The sequence below is a fragment of the Heptranchias perlo genome, chromosome 19 (assembly GCF_035084215.1).
Source record: "Heptranchias perlo isolate sHepPer1 chromosome 19, sHepPer1.hap1, whole genome shotgun sequence".
NCBI lineage: Eukaryota > Metazoa > Chordata > Chondrichthyes > Hexanchiformes > Hexanchidae > Heptranchias > Heptranchias perlo.
In genome coordinates, this window is record NC_090343.1 from 5,226,395 (window position 1) to 5,247,137 (window position 20,743).

Below are 20,743 nucleotides of genomic sequence, written 5' to 3' on the forward strand. Positions count from 1 at the left end.
CTAATGAATAGAGGAACCAAGGTGAAGGATCAAGGTCCAAAATTCAGAACACCACCAACAGTGGAGAGAATGGGATAGAAAATGAGGTAGGTCAAAACATAGTGTTGTTGTAACATCAAGCTTGGGTTTTAATTGCTTGTAGAGTTCATACATTTAAAATAATTGGCAAAAGAACTAGAGCAGAAATGAGAATTTTTTTTCACGCAAAGGGCTGTTAAGACCTGGAAGGCACTACCTGAAAGGGTGGTGGAAGCAGATTCCATAGGAACTTTCAAAAGGCAATTGGACATGTATTTGAAGAGGACTAATTTGCAGGGTTATGGGGATAAAGCTGGGGTATGGGACTAAATTGGATCGCTCTTTCAAAGAGCCAGCACAGGCATGATGGGCCGAATGGCCTCCTTCTGTGCCATAAGGTTCTATGATTCTATAATTGTAGAAGGAAGGGAAGATTGAGCCAGGGAAAGAGTTCTACAGATCCTAGGAAGGAATAAGTTCAATTTGGAGACGTTGTGAAGAATTTTGATTTCAACACAGAGAGGATACAGGGAGGAGGAAGAACACATAGAACTGCGTATTTGGAGTTTTGGAGGCACAAGTTCAAGGGAGGAATAAACCTAATAGTATTGATAAACAGAGGAAGAGACAAGAAAGCCTGCAATGGAATTCATTTCTATTTTCTTTCCCCTCCCCCTTTTCCTTCATTAGTATGCCCCACACCATGTGTCATTCCCTTGGCCAAGATAATGGGAAAGTGAAATGCCTTTCAGTGCCTTGCCAATCCCAACTTTATTGAAGCTGCTTAGCAATTGGCCAAGATTAACTCCTAAAGGTGACTCTCACTCCAGTTATGAAAACTACTTCTCCCACGAGAGAGATACAGCTGAGATCATGCTCAAAGCCACAGGTCAAACAAGTTAGTAATCAAAAATGATGAATTGCAGAAATGAGAAAAGGCTTTTGGTAGCAGTAGGCATTGATAATTAGCTCCATCCTTTAGCTTTGCTATTTTTCTTAGTTAAGAGAGCGCATGGTAACAAGGTGCTCTCAGTACTTGAGGTACCAAATATTATGTTTACATTGAACCTGCCAGGCTTTAAACAAGACCGAGCCCATTTAAAGTTATCCCAGTTCAATGCTTCCTCCAAGGAGCTTGGAAAACTCCTAATTTTTGGACATGCTGGCTGGGATTTTCCATTGTTGGGAATCCCGGTGACTCTTCAGGAAGAGTCGGCAGGAGTTTTGTCCACCACAAGGACACACCCCGATTTTCTGCATCAAGGTAGTCCACCTGGGGCAGGGGATGTGGAAAATGGCCATGGCAAGCTCCGGGGGGGCCTGCTGTGAGTGTAGTGTGTCCAGCTGCCTCTGGGGTAACCAAAGAAAGGCAGAAATCTTTGGAAAAAATTTGAAATCACAGGGCTTGGGAGTTGAATCAATCACCCCATGATCAATTCATCTGCTTTTGGGGGATTTAAAATCCACCCCCCCCCCGCCTTTTGCCACCCAAAGCAGGTTGGACCAGGGACAAACACGTGACTCTCGCACACAACATTCCTAAGGTACAAGTTACAGGAAAGAGGTATAGGTATGACATATTCTCATCATTTGTGTGGAATTATAATGTGCCTATGCACATGTGGGCATGTGTGCTTCCTACCCCAGTGTTTAGTCGGTAATATTTTTATAGTTGGTTTGCAGGTGGAACAGTCAAATTCAGAAGACACAGGGTAGGATAAAAAACAGTGGTTCCTGAATGTCATTATAAACTTAGATCCCAAAAATATTCAGGGAGGGATACTGGTATACATCTGCCTGCAGTCTCCTCCGCTGACCACCCGCCTTCCCCCCCCCCCCCCCACAAAGTTTGCTGGAACAGGGGCAGGGACATGAGGACAGGCCTTTGGCAGGGGGGGGTGTACCTGGGATGTACTCTACCCCGCTGAACCCGCTGGAAATACTGGCTGACTTTTGCTGGGCTGGATGTAGTTGTTGAGCCCCTCCCCCCCCCCCCCCCACATAAGAACAATCTGGCTGAACACGTGGCTTCAAAAAACTTAAAAAACAAATTCTTTCCCCCTCACCTTTGAGGGTCCAAGCCCCAATCCCTTTACTCTGCCTATTCTAAAACTAGCAATTTTCGCTGAAATGTAGATCTGTCACCAGCCATTCTCCAGTATCTTGCTTGAGCGGACATGAATGTTAGTGGGCCATTTGGTAATAAGGAAGGGCTCTCAGCCAAGCCTGATTCCATCCTTAATTGACATCCACACATGCATTCCAACAGAGATCATTGGTTAGCAATCAGAAACAGGAACCCTGCCAATATTTTGCCTCCTTGGCCCAGGGACCCTAAGATCAACTATAACTCTTGTACTGTAGCTCTGGCTTAATAGCTAGGACCAGAAATTAGACTTGTGACCTTCCTGGATGAATGACTCAGTGCCATATTGGACAGTGGATTTACCCATTGAGCAAGTTGGAAGGCTTTAAAATGTTTATTTCGAATGCGGATTACAGTAAAGGTCAGTCGACAAAAAGCTGACTGATTTGACTTACATTGTTGTGTTGATTGGGGTTCTTTCTTCCACCGTCTCTTCTACTGTTTTTTCTACTATTTGGCAGTTCTGTAAGGAAGATGCGAGAGGAGTTGGGAAAGTGTTGAGTGAAAGTCTGAAGAACAGTGTTGATAGAACAGAGACAAGAACTTCTGAAATGCAACAATGAGTTAGAAATGTAAAGGAGTTGAATAGTCACTTTTCCTGAGTACTATTACAGTTGTATATAGTGACACCACTATTCCCAGCCAGAATGGAGATGATTGGGTAATTCCCCCGTCAATCATGTCTAGAGACTGCACTCCTATAAGTGATTGGCCCCGTCTCCAACTCATTGACTGACACAGTGGTGTCAATAGACACTGTACTATTATCTTCTACGACCTTCCTAGCCGCTGCCTCACTTTTAATGTCTTCAGAGCTGTCACTGGAGTCTAAACTTCTGGTGATGCCATGAAGAGTGCTGCAGCTTGAACAGCTCCCTTCAGTCTTCAGCTTTTAACAGGCCTACCCCTGCAATGTCTGTTCACGTCCATACAGTACTCTCAAGTTACGCCATAGTTGGACTCAGTCAATGCCAATGTATATTTAAACGAGCTGACCCTACAATTTCGAATGAGGTCGGTGTTGCTTTTAATTTTTGGGTGGAACCACTGCTCCCAGGGCCCAATATCAGCGTGAATGGCCCCAGGGACTTTTGGGGCCATAATTCTCTGAAAGTGTAAGTGCAGGTAGATAAAGCCATAAAAAGACCCAGTAGAATTTTTTGTTTCATAAGTAGGGGCATAGAGTACAAAAGGAGGGAAGTAATGATGAGTTTATACAAAACATTGTTTAGGCCATAGTTAAGAGTACTTTGTGCAGTTTTTGGCACCCTATTAAAGCCATAGAGTGAAAATAATGTAGATTTACCAAGATGACGCTAGGTATGAAAAATTATAGTTATGAGGAGAGACTTCAGGTACTCTATTTATAAAGCCAGGGATCCCGTATGCTTTTTTCAAAAATCTAATGAATAAGTCCTGCCACCTTCAAAGATCTGTGTATGTGAACCCCTAGGTATCTCTGTTCCTGCACCCCTTTAGAATTGTATCATTTGGTTTATATTGCCTCTCCTCATTCTTCCTTCCTTCCAAAATGAATCACTTCTCTGCATTTCATTTCATCTGACATGTGTCTGCCCATTTCATCAGTCTGTCTGTGTCCTGCTGAAGTTTGTTACTATCCTCCTCACCATTTACTACATTTCCAGATTTTGTGTCATCTGCAAACTTTGAAATTATGTCCCTATATCCAAGTCCAGGTCATTAATATATATTAAATAGAGCAGTGGTCCTAATACCGACCCCTGGGGGCACCACTGTATACTTCCCTCCAGTCTGAAAAACAATCGTTCACCTCTGCATTCTGTCTCAGCCAATTTCGCATCCACTGCCCCTTTAATGGACTTCAATTTTTCTGACAAGTCTATTATGTGGCACTTCATCAAACGCCTTTTGAAAGTACATATACACAACACCAACCGCATTATCTTCATCAACCCTCTCTGTTATTTCATCGAAGAACTCAATCGAGTTTGTCAGACATGGTTTGCCTTTAACAAATCTCTATTGGCTTTCATGTTTTTCCAAATGCTCACTAATTTTATCTTAAAGATTCAAAGGGATTGAAATTCCTGGAGTCAGAGTGGATGGAGAGGGAGCATATTAACCGACTGGGGGGGGGGGGGGGGCAGAAAATTGAGCGGAGCCATGATGGGATCAATTAACTCCCTACAAATGGCAATGTATTCCCTTATAAGCATTTTTACAATATGAAGAATCTTACTCTTCATCCTTTCCTGCTCTGATTTTCAGGGCCACTGTCAGAGTGGGTACCTCTGATACATCCTTACAGGCTGCCCCACTCCAAGCATTTAAATAACCCTGTACCTACGGTTTGGGATGGGGTATGGGACTCCCAAAAATTTGGCTCCTAAGAGTTTGCCCACAACTGATTTTAGATTAATTGATCTATTGTTACCCAATTTATCCTTCATTCCCTTCTTGAACAGAGGTGTTTACATTGGCTACCTTCCAGTCCCCAGGCACAATGTATGTATCTAAGGAGGATAGAGCCTCTGCTATCTCCTTTCACTTCCTTCAACAGAATGAGGCCCTTGCCATCAGGGCCTAGTTGACTTACCAACCTTGAGTTCTGCTAATTTATTCAGAATGCATCTCTGACAATTGGTCCACAGTGGTTTTTGAAGAAGTGACTAAAGTAGTGGACAGGGGAATGTCAATGGATGATATTTATATGGACTTCCAGAAGGCATTTGATAAAGTCCCACATAAGAGACTGTTAGCTAAGATAGAAGCCTATGGAATCGAGGGAAAAGTATGGACTTAGTTAGGAAGTTGGCTGAGCGAAAGGCGACAGAGAGTAGGGATAATGGGTAGGTACTCACATTGGCAGGATGTGATTAGTGGAGTCCCGCAGGGATCTGTCTTGGGGCCTCAATTATTCACAGTATTTATTAACGACTTAGATGAAGGCATAGAAAGTCTCATATCTAAGTTTGCTGATGACAACAAAGATTGGTGGCATTGTAAGCAGTGTAGATGAAAACATAAAATTACAAAGTGATATTGATAGATTAGGTGAATGGGCAAAACTGTGGCAAATGGAATTCAGTGTAGGCAAATGTGAGGTCATCCACTTTGGACCAAAAAAGGATAGAACAAGGTACTTTCTAAATGGTAAAAAGTTAAAAACAGTGGATGTCCAAAGGGACTTAGGGGTTCAGGTACATAGATCATTGAAGTGTCACGAACAGGTGCAGAAAATAATCAATAAGGCTAATGGAATGCTGGCCTTTATATCTAGAGGACTAGAGTACGAGGGGGCAGAAGATATGCTGCAGCTATACAAAACCCTGGTTAGACCGCACCTGGAGTACTGTGAGCAGTTCTGGGCACCGCACCTTCGGAAGGATATATTGACCTTGGAGGGAGTGCAGCGAAGGTTTACTAGAATGATACCTGGACTTCAAGGGTTAAGTTACGAGGAGAGATTGTACAAATTGGGGTTGTATTCTCTAGAGTTTAGAAGGTTATGGGGTGATCTGATTGAAGTTTATAAGATATTAAGGGGAACAGATAGGGTGGATGGAGAGAAACTATTTCCGCTGGTCGGGGATTCTAGGAGTAGGGGGCACAGTCTAAAAATTAGAGCCAGACCTTTCAGGAGTGAGATTAGAAAACACTTCTACACACAAAGGGTGGTAGAAGTTTGGAACTCTCTTCCGCAAATGACAATTGATACTAGCTCAATTGCTAATTTTAAATCTGAGATAGATAGCTTTTTGGCAACCAAAGGTATTAAGGGATATGGGCCAAAAGCAGGTATATGGAGTTAGATCACAGATCAGCCATGATCTTATCAAATGGCGGAGCGGGCTCAAGTGGCTGAATGGCCTACTCCTGTTCCTATGTTCCTATGTCACAGCCTCCTCTGGTACATCTACATTTTCATTTCCACCATTATTTGTAAAAACTGACTGAAAGTATTTATTTAATATCTCCACCATAGCTTCATCCTCAACAACTCGCTTTTCCCCTCCATCTCTGAGTGACTCTACTCTCTCTTTAACTATTCTTTTATTTTTATATGTGTATAAAAGCCCTTACTATTATCTGGTAGCTTTTTCTCGTATTCTCTTTTAACCCTTTTGATGTCCCTTTTCACCTCCCTGCTACACTTTCCATATTCCACAGGATTTACTTTAGTATCGATAGCCCTAGTTTTATCATATACCTCCCTTTTAAGTTTCAGTTTTGTTGTAATCTCTCTTTTTCCATAGAAGTCAATTCTTTGATGCACCCCCTTGTTCACCTTACAGGAATATATTTATTTTGTACTCTATCCATCTCACATTTGAAGATTTACCACTGTTGATCTGTCGATCTGTTTATTATCTTTTCTGTGCCTAGTTAATTTGAGTCAGATTCTTATAGCATTGAACTTTGTCTTTTCCCACTTCAGCACCTTTATCTTTGACTATTCATTCTTCTTTTGTATTTTTATATTGAACCTGTGCTGTGCCTATTTCTCAATTGTTTTCCTACTCTTACATCTACTGTTTGCCCACTTTATTTCCTGAAACTAAATCAAAAAATGTTTCTTTCCTGTTGGACTGGAAAAATGCTGATTTAGGAAACAGTCTGGGATGCTTTCTAAAAAGCTGTATAAATTACCTTTATTCTAGTCTGTCCTGGGATAGTTAAAATCATCCAATAGTATTGCTTTGTTATTCTTACATATATCTCTGAAGTGTCTGCAGATCTGCCCGTGCATCTCATTCCCACTGTTTGGTTGCCTGTATTGCACATTGAGAATTGTGCCATTTCCATTCTTATTTCTTAACTCTATCCATATGGATTCTGTCTTAATGCAACTTCCCTAGAGCATCCTTACATTCTAAGATGGATAGAATCTTTTATTAATACCACCCCATTTTTCCCCCCTGTTCCTCCTGAAAATGTTGTAACCAGGAATATTAAGTTCCCATTGGGACATATCTCCATTATAGCTACTGTATCATACCCTCAAAGTTATTAATGCTTCTAACTCTCCAATTTTATGTTGAGTGCTTCATGCATTGTCATACATACCTCAACACGGACTCCCTTCTTTTGGAAAATGTAATCCTTTTTCCCTTTTTCTTGTTGTCTTATTTAATTCTTTTATATCCCTTGTCCCTTCCACAATAATGTTTTTATCTCTGACTGCATCAAAATCGCTTTCTTTCCCTTTCTCCTCTGGTAATATTTTCTCAATATTTATTTCAGTTAAGCTTTCTGCTTCTATTCCAACAGTTTTATTAATCCTGCCCACCCTCTCCAGTCATAAGCTTAGACTTTCCCCATCCCCTAATGTGTTTTAAAACGAAGTGGATCTAGTATGGCATTTGTTACAGTGGGTCATTGTGGTTCATCAGAATAGGCTATTTGGTTTTAAAGGACTTGATAGTGGTACAGGATCAATTAAGTAGGTTGGGGGAGTTGTGACTACTGGTAAGGCAAAGTGCTCAGGTTTCAAAAGACTATGGGGCATTCAGGAACAACAAGAGATCAGAGAAAAGGTGTTCTAGAATAAAAATAGATATGAGGTGTGTTCTAGAACAACAAGAATCATGGAATGGTTACAGCACAGAAGGAGGCCATTCGGCCCATCGAGCCCGTGCTTGCTCTCTGCAAGAGCAATCCAGCTAGTCCCATTCCCATGCCTTTTCCCGTAGCCCTGCAAATTTTTTTCCTTCAAGTATTTATCCAATTCCCCTTTGAATCCGCCTCCACCCCCTTTCAGGCAGTGCATTCCAGATCATAGAGATATTAAGGAAAAGGTGTTCAGGAACAGAAAGAGATATTGGGGGGTCAATTTTCGGATGGCCAAGCGGGTGCGTTCGTGGCGGGGGGCTCCTAAAATTGGGGATTCCTGGAGCGGATCTGGAGCCCAGCTCCAACCCGCCCATTTCTTGGTTCCCCAATGACGCGCGCAGCCCCCGCATGTGGGACTCCCAATGGCAATCAAAGCCGGCAGGATCCCACTTAAGATCATTATCTGGGTACTTGAGGTCGTTTACAGACCTCATTAGTTGGAGATTTTAGGAGGATTCGGATTTTGGACTACCCAGAGCGTGTTTCCCACTGCTGGGGGAAACACTCCCTGTTTAAACAGACGTTTTGCAGCCAGCAGCCAGTGGCAGCTGCAAAGGTCCATTTAACAGGTGCGGGGTAAACCCTAATTCATTGCAGCAGGACACTCTGTCACCTCAGACAAAGTTTTGTCTGCCACACCGTTGTCTCCACACTCCAGATTATTAAATCATACCCTAAACTCTGCTGTCCAAACACATTTACCTACTTTGTGGACCCCCTCACACTTACATCGTCAGGATGGGGGTGGGGGGGGTTCCATTGCTGCATTCATCACTCCATTGGAGGACATAGAAACATAGAAAATAGGAGCAACAGTAGGCACTATCAAGTACCTGTACCACTATCAAGTCCTTTAAAACCAAATAGCCTATTCTGATGACCCCACACGAGGGAAAAACTGACTTGACCTCGTCCTCACCAATCTACCTGTTGCAAATGCATCTGTCCATGACAGTATTGGTAGGAGTGACCACCGCACAGTCCTCGTGGAGACAAAGTCCCGTCTTCGCACTGAGGATATCATCCAACGTATTGTGTGGCACTACCACCGTGCTAAATGGGATAGATTCAGAACAGATCTAGCAGCTCAAAACTGGGCATCCATGAGGCAATGTGGGCCATCAGCAGCAGCAGAATTGTATTCCAGCACAATCTGTAACCTCATGACCCGGCATATTCCTCACTCTACCATTACCAACAAGCCAGGGGATCAACCCTGGTTCAATGAGGAGTGTAGAAGAGCACGCCAGGAGCAGCACCAGGCGTACCTAAAAATGAGGTGCCAACCTGGTGAAGCTACAACTCAGGACTACATGCATGCTAAACAGCGGAAGCAACATGCTATAGACAGAGCTAAGCGATTCCACAACCAACAGATAAGATCAAAGCTCGCAGTCCTGCCACATCCAGTCGTGAATGGTGGTGGACAATTAAACAACTAACAGGAGGAGGAGGCTCTGTAAACATCCCCATCCTCAATGATGGCGGAGTCCAGCAAGTGAGTGCAAAAGACAAGGCTGAAGCGTTTGCAACCATCTTCAGCCAGAAGTGCCGAGTGGATGATCCATCTCGGCCTCCTCCCGATATCCCCCATCACAGAAGCCAGTCTTCAGCCAATTCGATTCACTCCACGTGATACCAAGAAACGGCTGAGTGCACAGGATACATCCAAGGCTATGGGCCCCGACAACATCCCAGCTGTAGTGCTGAAGACTTGTGCTCCAGAACTAGCTGCGCCTCTAGCCAAGCTGTTCCAGTACAGCTACAACACTGGCATCTATCCGACAATGTGGAAAATTGCCCAGGTATGTCCTGTCCACAAAAAGCAGGACAAATCCAATCCGGCCAATTACCGCCCCATCGGTCTACTCTCAATCATCAGCAAAGTGATGGAATGTGTCGTCGACAGTGCTATCAAGCGGCACTTACTCACCAATAACCTGCTCACTGATGCTCAGTTTGGGTTCCACCAGGACTACTCAGCTCCAGACGTCATTACAGCCTTAGTCCAAACATGGACAGAAGAGCTGAATTCCAGAGGTGAGGTGAGAGTGACTGCCCTTGACATCAAGGCAGCATTTGACCGAGTGTGGCACCAAGGAGCCCTAGTAAAATTGAAGTCAATGGGAATCAGGGGGAAAACTCTCCAGTGGCTGGAGTCATACCTAGCACAAAGGAAGATGGTAGTGGTTGTTGGAGGCCAATTATCTCAGCCCCAGGACTTGGTGCAGGAGTTCCTCAGGGCAGTGTCCTAGGCTCAACCATCTTCAGCTGCTTCATCAATGACCTTCCCTCCATCATAAGGTCAGAAATGGGGATGTTCGCTGATGATTGCACAGTGTTCAGTTCCATTCGCAACCCCTCAAATAATGAAGCAGTCCGAGCCCGCATGCAGCAAGACCTGGCCAACATCCAGGCTTGGGCTTATAAGTGGAAAGTAACATTCACGCCAGATAAGTGCCAGGCAATGACCATCTCCAACAAGAGACAGTCTAACCACCGCCCCTTGACATTCAACGGCATTACCATCGCCAAATCCCCCACCATCAACATCCTGGGGGTCACCATTGACCAGAAACTTAACTGGACCAGCCATATAAATACTGTGGCTATGAGAACAGGTCAGAGGCTGGGTATTCTGCGGCGAGTGACTCACCTCCTGACTCCCCAAAGCCTTTCCACCATCTACAAGGCACAAGTCAGGAGTGTGATGGAATACTTGGAGGAGTGCAGCTCCAACAACACTAAGAAGCTCGACACAAGATAAAGCAGCCCGCTTGATTGGCACCCCATCCACCACCCTAAACATTCATTCCCTTCACCACCAGCGCACTGTGGCTGCAGTGTGTAGCATCCACATGATGCAATGCAGCAACTCGCCAAGGCTTATTCGACAGCACCTCCCAAACCTGTGACCTCTTCCACCTAGAAGGACAAGAGCAACAGGCGCATGGGAACAACACCACCTGCACGTTCCCCTCCAAGTCAAACACCATCCCGACTTGGAAATATATCGCCTTTCCTTCATCGTCGCTGGGCCAAAATCCTGGAACTCCCTTCCTAACAGCACAGTAGGAGAACCGTCACTACACGGACTGCTGCGGTTCAAGAAGGCTCACCACCACCTTCTCAAGGGCAATTAGGGATGGGCAATAAATGCCGGCCTCGCCAGCGACGCCCACATCCCATGAACGAATATATTAAAAAAAATTCGGCCCTTCGGGCCTGCTCCGCCATTCAAAATGATCATGGCTGATCGTCTAACTCAGTACCCTGTTCCCGCTTTTTCCCCATAATCCCTTGATCCCTTTAGCATTAAGAAATATATTAATTTCCTTTTTGAATACATCTAATGACTTGGCCTCCACTGCCTTCTGTGGTCGAGAGTTCCACAGGTTCACCACCCTCTGAGTGAAGAAATTGCTCCTCATCTCGGTTGTAAATGGCATACCGCATATCCTGAGACTGTGACCCCTGGTTCTGGACTCCCCAGCCATCGGGAACATCCTCCCTGCATCTAGTCTGTTTAGTCCTGTTAGAAATTTGTATGTTTTGATGAGATTACCTCTCATTCTTCTAAACTCTCGTGAATATAGGCCTAATCGACCCAATCTCTCCTCATACGTCAGTCCTGCCATCCCAGGAATCAGTCTGGTAAACCTTCGTTGTGCTCCTTCCATGGCAAGGACATCCTTCCTCATATAAGGAGACCAAAACTGCACACAATACTCCACATGTGGTCTCACCAAGGCCCTGTATAACCGCAGTAAGACATCCCTGTTCCTGTACTCAAATCCTCTTGCAATGAAGGTCAACATACCATTCGCCTTCCTAACTGCTTGCTGTACCTGAATGCTCGCTTTCAGCGACTGGTGTACAAGGACACCCAGGTCTCGTTGCACCTCTCCTTTTCCCAATCTATCACCATTCAGATAATAATCTGCCTTTATGTTTTTACAACCAAAGTGGATAACCTCACATTTATCCATGTTATACTGCATCTGCCATGTTCTTGCCCACTCACCCAACTTGCCTAAATCACATTGGAGCCTCTTTGCATCCTCCTCACAGCTCACATTCCACCCCAGCTTTGTGTCGTCTGCAAACTTGGAAATGTTACATTTAGTTCCCTCATCCAAATCATTGATATATATTGTGAATAGCTGGGGCCCAAGCACTGATCCCTGCGGTACCCCACTAGTCACTGCCTGGCACCCGGAAAAAGACCCGTTTATTCCTACTCTCTGTTTCCTGTCTGTCAACCAATTCTCAATCCATACCAGTTTATTCCCCCCAATAACCTCTTGTGTGGGACCTGATCAAAAGCCTTCTGAAAATTCAAATACACCACATCCACTGGTTCTCCCCTATCCATTCCATTAGTTACATCCTCAAAAAACTCCAGTAGATTTGTTAAGCATGATTTCCCTTTCATAAACCTATGCTGACTTTGTCCAATTCCGTTAATGCCCTCCAAGTGTTCTGTTCTCACATCTTTTATAATAGATTCTAGCATTTTCCCCACTATTGATGTTAGGCTAACTGGTCTGTAATTCCCTGTTTTTTCTCTCCCTCCTTTTTTAAATATTGGGGTTACATTTGCCACCCTCCAATCTTTAGGAACTGTTCCAGAGTCTATCGAATTTTGGAAGATGATCACCAATGCATCCACTATTTCCAGGGCCACTTCCTTTAGTGCTCTAGGACGAGCAACATCACCAGCCTTGCCAGGCATGCTGTCCACCTCCGCTACGTGGAGCTACACAACACAGTGCTGCGCAACAGGCACCTGCACAAAGTAATCGTGCAACTACACATACACCCACTGTAGGGTGACCCAATGGGTGGCATCAAGGGTGTTCATGGAGAACCTCATGAAAGGGCATTATTGCACAAGCCAGTCAAGAATGGCCAAGACGTGGCAGTAGTGGTGACAACATAATATGTAATGTGAGTTGATCAGAAATCAAATATAAGTAAAAACCATGACAAACCATCAAACACCCTTGTGCATCCCCTTCATGCTCACAACACGTTTGCCTTACGCTTCCTACTACACATATGTGATGCATGCCCTGTGGCTGCAGCACAGGTAGTGGCAGGTGGGGTGAGGCTGACCGTGAAAGAGATGCATCAGAGGGTAAGTACAGCCATGAGACTGTATGAGGATTAGGTTGAGTGGTAGTGGTGGGATGAGTACTGGCAAGATGAGTAAGTGTAGGTAAGATGAGGATGAGCTTTGAGTGGGTGTGATGAGTGATGTGATAGAGTAGTGTTGGCAGTGCAGAAGGAGATGTGGGGTGGGGGCGGTGATGTGGCAGACGGAGTGTAGGGGAATGAGTAAATGTACTCACTTCTGACCTACTCAGGTCATTGAAGCACCTCCTGCACTGTATGCAGGTGCGTGATAGGTTGGTGGTGCTGGTGACCTCCTCTGCCACTTCGAGCAGGCTGTCGTGGCGGCAGAGGCAGGCCACTTCCTCCTGTCCGCCGGGGAGAAGATCTCTGTCCTCCCCCTCCTCCTCACCCCATCCAATAGGACCTGGAGTGAGGCATCATTAAACCTGGGAGCAGCCTTCCCCCTGGGCTGCTGCATGCTGTAATTTTGGCTCCTTTCTGCAGCATCAGTCAGTGGAGGACTGCCCCTTTAAATAGGGCTGCTCCAGCTGACAGCCTATGATGCGGGTGCGCAGTCCACCCGCTGCGCAGCTTTCCAGCGCGAAACCCGGAAGCCAAGGTAAGTGCCTTCAATTGACTTACGATCGCATGGGGAACCCAACGATTTTACTGGGCAGGTCAGTCGACCCCACGCTGGCAGCCCGCCCCCCTCCTAATATCGGGCCCTGGGGAAAAGATGTTCAAGAACAGAGAGATAATGGGGGAAATGTGTTCAAAAACAAAAGAAGATATACAATGAATAAGAAGATTTTTTTTTAAAGAAGGGAAGAGAAACACAGAAAGGGACTTAACAAATGTAGTGGGGCATGGAATGAAAATAAAAGAAACAGGAACAACAGGGGTTAAAAGAATGGGACTGCAATTGAATAAAAAGAACAAGAGCCAAGAGGGAGAGATTAAGAACTGAGTGGCAAATGAAGAAAAAGAAAAAGAAGCAAAAAGGGGATTGACAACAGAGGCAGACCAGGGAGAGTGAGGTCAGAAGGTGAGCTGGGGAGCAGGACAGCAGAAACCAGGCCAGGAAGCAGGGCAGCAGGAACCAGGCCAGGGAGCAGGGCAACAGGAACCAGGCCAGGAAGCAGGGCAGCAGGAACCAGGCCAGGGAGCAGGGCAACAGGAACCAGGCCAGGGAGCAGGGCAACAGGAACCAGGCCAGGGAGCAGGGCAACAGGAACCAGGCCAGGGAGCAGGGCAGTAGGAACCAGGCCAGGGAGCAGGGCAGCAGGAACCAGGCCAGGGAGCAGGGCAACAGGAACCAGGCCAGGGAGCAGGGCAGTAGGAACCAGGCCAGGGAGCAGGGCAGTAGGAACCAGGCCAGGGAGCAGGGCAACAGGAACCAGGCCAGGGAGCAGGGCAACAGGAACCAGGCCAGGGAGCAGGGCAACAGGAACCAGGCCAGGGAGCAGGGCAGCAGGAACCAGGCCAGGGAGCAGGGCAGCAGGAACCAGGCCAGGGAGCAGGGCAGCAGGAACCAGGCCAGGGAGCAGGAATCAGACCAGGGAGCAGGGCAGCAGGAATCAGACCAGGGAGGAGGGCAGCAGAAGCTAAGCCAGGAGCTGGCAGTTAAAATATTGTGGGACAGAGTGAAAAGCAGGGGCAGGAGATGACTTTTTAAAACGTTTATCCATGGGAATTTCCTCTGAGGTTCTCCCGACCGGCCGCCGGAACTTCAACAGATCGGTGCTAACTGCATTTACCCAGTATATTCAGCGTTTCCACTGAAGTTACTACAGCTGGTTGGGAGAATGGCCAAGGAAATTCCTGGCCAGGATTTTTATTTAACAACAAAGTCAGCATCTTGCCTGGCAGAACAAGGAAATTAATTAAACAATATATGAAGCAAAATAAAATCATTGGGCTGGATTTTGCTGTGAGTGGCGAACGAATGGTGCCTGCCATTTGTTAGACTAGCACTTGCCCGTACGCCTTTCTATAAGCTTTTTGCATGGCAAGTTACTGTAAATTAGAGAGCCAAACAGGGTATCAGGGACCTGTGTGAACAGGGCAAGCAGCTGTATATCTCCTTAACCAATCAGATTGAAGAATTATTGATGAGCAGCACGGAATCTGAACCAGGAAGTGTAAGTTAGAATAGTGAATTCAATGTCAAATCAGGTGCAGTAAGCAAAATAAAGAGAGGAAAGGAAAGATTGGATTAAGAGACAGAGAGAAAAAGTAAGAAAAAAAAGAAAAATATATATTTTTTAAATGTCCAACAATAATTAAAAGCTGAGGTAAATGAATGAGACTCCACAATTGTAAAAGTTAATTTTCAGATGCAGAGAGGCTGTTTGGCAGTAATTAAGTGTGGGCTTATTTGGATCTGAGTGGATCAGAATGCTGGCTGCGACCTCATGCACTCGCAAAGTGCGGACTTTGCTGCAATTGGTCGATTTGTGTGCTGGCTCCGCCCCTAAATTTACATAGGGACGACATCAATACTGCAATGGCAGTGAAGGGCACCCAGGCACTAGGCCATGGTGTGCCAAACACCGTCAGGGTGACGGTAAAGACAGTTAAAAGCATTACACCGATGGATGGTGCGTTTTTCGTGAAACGAGCTTTGGTCGAGTGCTGTGGATTCGAAGCAACGGACATCTTCTGCCTACAGGATTTCCCTCGAAGCGGATACTTTGATGTCACCTTTAAGACCGTCGCTGGATGCCAGAAGTTTCTTCAGGTGTTCAAGGAGAAGGGGAGCGAAGGACTGCTGTTGATTCTCACTGCGGAGCCGCTGTTCACCCTCCCAACACAGAGGAATCGGAAGCTGATTGTACACATGTACAACCCACATGTCCCGGTCGTTGATGTGCTGACGTTCCTCGCCAGATACGTCAACGGGGTGGAGAACAGCATTGACGTCGCTGACCAGTTCGGGATCTGGACCAGCAAGAGGGAGGTCACGGCAATGTTGAGAGTGGACGCCCAAGGCAACATCCTCCACCCCCCACTCCAGCTTTGCCATCGGAGGAAGTCGAGGGTACATCATGTACGTAGGGTACATCATGTACGTGGGGCAACCCAGAGTCTGTCGCACCTGCAGAAAATCCGGCCACGTGGCGGCCTCCTGCACTGCAACTGTCTGCAAGAACTGCAAGCAGGAAGGGCACCAGACTAAGGACTGCAAGGAGAGCAAGCGCTGCAACCTGTGCGGGGAGGATGGCCATCCCTACAGGGCCTGCCCCAAACGCAGCTTCAGCTACGCCCAGGCGGCCAAGAGCAACACAGCGGAGGAGGAGGGGGCAACAAGCAAGGCTGCCCCAAAGAAGGCCAAGAACCCTCGCCCCGCTGCGACACCCTCCGAGAAGACCCCGACCCAGGAAGACAAGGAGCGAGGAAAGGGTCAAGCCGAAAACTGCCTGACCCCGACACGCAGCTCCGATCCTCCCCACCAGACGACAGAGTCCATGGACGAGGAGGCAGCAGAGGAAGGATGGCAGCTAGTGAGCAAGAAGAACAGAAAGAGGAAGCCAGAGGAAAGGAAACGAGCTCCTTCTGACACTGCAACCAGGGGTAAAAGAGCGCTCGAGTCGCAGTCGGACTACAGCGACTACCCTGCGTCTGACGAGGAGGGACGACAGGAGCGAAGCAGTCAGGCATCCCACCAAAAGCGTCAAAACGTCCAAGGCGACACCGACGCAATCGACAGCCCCCATCTCCAGAACACTGGGAGCGACAACGCCTCCACCACCCTCCTGCTCCGGGACGCCGGCAGCAGCAAAGTGCCCAGCGCACACCAGCTCCGGGACACCGGGAGCAGCACCGCAGAGAGCGAAGAACGCCTCCGGGAAACGGGGAGCAGCAACAACGAGGAGCCCCAACCGATCAAAGATCGCACGGGCTCTCCACCTGACACCACGCCGCCGATGTCACCCCGGTGGAATGACGACCCCCTCTCTGGGGCAGAACAGGACTCGTACCTCAGCTCAGGGACCGTGGAACACTTTGCACAGATCACCTGGATGCAGGGACACCGCCAAGAGCTGGAAACAGCAAATGGACTGTCGGGTGAGACTTTAAACTGTTGTTAAAATGGATCTGAAAGTCGCATTCATTAATGTGTGTAGCGTTAAATGCACTACGCGATGTGTGTCAACCTTGGACTACCTCGCCAAGGTGAAGAGTGACCTGCTGTTCTTACAGGAGTGTGCCGCACCTCAGCAATTACCAGCAATGGTCGCAGCGGTGGGCCCACGGACCGTCGATCTGGTCAGGAGGCAACGATTGCCATGCCTCTGGCCCGACGATTCTGCTGCGGGGAGGCAACTTCACCATCACCGAAGTAAAGGAGGTGGTGGGGGGTCGCCTCCTCATAGCAGACGTAATGTACAAAAATGCTCTGCTCCGGCTGATCAACGTGTACGCCCCGGCTTTAAAGAACGAGCGGCTGGGCGTCATCCAGCAGCTCCCACTGCTGCTGGCGATGTCCAGGCCGGTCATTCTTGGCGGTGACTTCAACTGCATCATCGATATGGCTGGACGATCCGGCAGAGCTGACAACAAACTGGACACAATGTCCAAACTCCTGATGGAAGCGGTGAAAGATGCCAAGCTGTGCGACGTCTTCAGCAGACAGAGCAGCGCGTCAATACACCTGGTCCAGACCAGACGGGTCCGTCCGTTCCAGGATAGACTTCCTGTTTGTGTCCCCGAAGCTCAAGGTCAGATCCACCAAGGTCACACTGGTGTTCTTCTCTGACCTCTGCCTCCTCCTGGCCGACTGTCACCTACAGGACAATCAGAGAGTGGGCAGGGGGACATGGAAGCTGAACGTGAAACTGTTGACCCCAGGAAACATTGAGGAACTGAAGAGGGATTACAAAGGTTGGAGAACTGTAAAGCCTCTCTTTGATTCCCCAGTGCACTGGTGGGAAGCCATCAAGGCGAACATCAAGAGGTTCTTCATCCTCAAAGGTGTTCAGAAGGCGAGAGAGAGGCAGAGGGAAACGGCCCGACTCCAGAAAAGCATGCAGAATCTTCTGCTGCAGTCGATGAGGATCGATGTCGGGGAGGAACTCAGAGAGGTGAAGGACCAGCAAGCCTCGCTCTTTGCCTCCGAGGGCTCCAAGATCACCTTCCAGTCCAGAGTCCGCTTCGTGGAGCAGGACGAGACTTACTCACGTTTCTTCTTCCAAAAGGTGCACAGAGAGAGAGCTCTGTGATCAGCAGCCTGAAGGAAGAGGACGGCTCGGTCATGTCCTCGCAGCCCGACATACTGAGGATCTGCAAATCCTTTTATGCCAGACTGTACGACGCGAAGCCCACAGATAGTGCGGCCTCCCAGTCCTTCTTGTCGTCTATCACAGAGGTTCTAGACGACAGCAAGCGGGAGAGTCTGGATCACCCGCTAACTCTGGACGAACTGACAAAGGCCGTCCGTTCCTTCGAGAAGAGTAAGACTCCCAGAAGCGACGGCTTACCGGTGGAGTTGTACTCGGCTCTGTGGGACTGGATAGGCCCAGACCTGCTGGAAGTGTACGGGGGTATGCTTCTGGCAGGCAGCATGTCAGACTCCATGAGGAAAGGCATCATCACCCTCATCTACAAGCAGAAGAGGGAGAGGGAAGAAATCAAAAATTGGCGACCCATCTCACTACTTAATGTAGACTACAAAATTCTGTTCAAGGTCATCGCCAATCAGGTCAAATCAGCCCTGGAGGTGATGATCCACCCCGATCAGACCTGCGCCGTGCCCGGCAGGAAGATCTCTGATAGCCTGGTGCTACTCAGGGATACAATCGCCTACGTACAGGAGAGGGAAGTGAACACCTGCCTGATCAGCCTGGACCAGGAGAAGGCCTTTGATAGAATATCCCACACGTACATGATGGACGTGCTCTCCAAAATGGGGTTTGGGGAGGGAATCCGCAATTTGATGCAACTGCTCTGCACAGACATCAGTAGCGCAGTTTCAATCAACGGGTGGGAATCAGAAAGCTTTCCGATCAAATCTGGAGTCAGGCAAGGCTGTCCTCTCTTCTCCGTCTTGTTCATGTATTGCATCAAGCCTTTTGCCAAGTCCATCAGGAGGGATGCGGGTATAAGAGGGGTGACGATCCCAGGCAGCAGAGGCACTCAGGTCAAGGCTTCCCTGTATATGGACGACGTTGCTGTCTTTTGCTTGGATCAGCTGTCGGTCCGCAGATTGATGAGTCGCAGTTCGAACTGGCCTCGGGGGCCAGGGTAAATTGTACCAAGAGCAAGGCCATGGTCTTTGGGAACTGGACCGACCGGATTACCTGAAGGTGCTGGGGATCTGGTTCGGGGGCGCCGGGGCATGCACCAAAAACTGAGAGGAGCGTATTGCCAAGGTGAAGCAGAAACTGGGACTGTGGGATCGACAACCCCTCTCGATTGTGGGCAAGAACCTGGTCATCAGGTGCGAGGTGCTCTCGGTGTTGCTGTACCTGGTGCAGGTCTGGCCCATACCTCGTTCCTGCGCCGCGACAGTCACCCGAGCCTTCTTCCACTTTATCTGGAGGTCAAAAATGGACCGTGTCCGCAGGGACACGATGTACAAATCTCCAGAGAGAGGGGGGAAAGGCGTGCCCAACGTGGCCCTCATCCTGATGACCAACTTCGTGTGTGGCTGCATCAAGCTGTGCGTAAACCCTCGGTACGCAAGTACAAAGTGTCACTACGTGCTGAGGTTCTACCTGTCCCCGGTGTTGAGAAGGATGGGCCTGGCCACGCTGCCACGGAACGCTCCATCCAGTTGGACCGTTCCGCCCCACCTGTCCTTCGTGGAAAAGTTTGTGCAGAAAAACATCTTTGACCACAAGGCGATCAGCAAGTGGTCTGCATGTAACGTCCTCGAGACCCTGTGGGAAAAGGAGATGATGGATCCTGTCGGTTGGTTCCCCGAGCAGACTATCAATGTCATTTGGCAGAACGCCTCATTGCCAGAGCTTTCAAACAAGCACCAAGACCTAGCTTGGCTGGTGGTGAGAAGGATCCTTCATGCACTCCCAAACTCTCAGCGCCACCACGCGCTGTCCCCAAGGAGGCTGCGGTGGAGACGAGACCGTCACCCATCTCCTTCTGGAATATGCCTTTGCAAAGAAGTTCTGGAGAGTGATGCAGTGGTATCTGTCCAGGTTTGTCCCGAGCAGTTCCGTAACACAGGATTCAGTGCTCTACGGGCTGTTCCCAGGGACGCACACCGAGACGGACATCAACTGCTGCTGGAAGACCATCAACTCGGTGAAAGACGCTCTTTGGTCTGCCCGAAACTTGCTGGTCTTCCAGTGCAAGGAGCAATCCTCGACCGAGTGTTGCAGACTGGCACATTCCAAGGTCCAGGACTACGTGCTCAGGGACGCTGGGTCCGGCCGCCGCAAAGGCTCTGTGGGGAAAGGCAACCGTTTAGAGCCTTCCCACCATTGTTAACTGAGGGGCTTCAATCAGGGAAAAACCCCCTCGGGCAGAATGTAAAACGCAAATTGATGTAATGTACCTGTAATGAATCTGTAATGTACCTGTAATGAATCTGTAATCAACCATCTGTATTGAGTGTAATGCAATGAGGCACCCGATAGTGTCATGAACTGTAATTATGTACAGTGTGTTCATTGAACTGCACTTGAAGTAACCTGCAAATTGTATAATCTGTATTGTGTATGTTTGGAATGTGATATGACAACTGTATTGTATGTATTGCTGCAAATTTTATGAATAAAGTATATTTTTTGAAAAAAAACATGCTGTTAAAAGGGTACTTACAACAGAATGGACAAGCCCTAACTTTTTTTTGGCAAGTTTAGTCCGTGCCTATGAGGTAAGTAGAGGAACTTCACGCCATTCAAT

The 20,743-nt window shown here is 47.7% G+C and overlaps 2 protein-coding genes across 5 annotated transcripts in view; one reads left to right on the top strand and one right to left on the bottom strand.

The window, feature by feature from the left end:
- Positions 1 to 20,743, top strand: part of LOC137335103 (uncharacterized) — a 107,342-nt gene that overhangs the window by 45,646 nt on the left and 40,953 nt on the right. The window lies entirely within an intron of this gene.
- asip1 (agouti signaling protein 1) overlaps positions 1 to 20,743 on the bottom strand; it is a 64,237-nt gene that overhangs the window by 7,392 nt on the left and 36,102 nt on the right. The window contains exon 3 of the mRNA XM_068000217.1: positions 2,560 to 2,627. Within this exon, the coding sequence (XP_067856318.1) occupies positions 2,560 to 2,627 (68 nt within the window). The remainder of the gene's footprint in view (positions 1 to 2,559; positions 2,628 to 20,743) is intronic.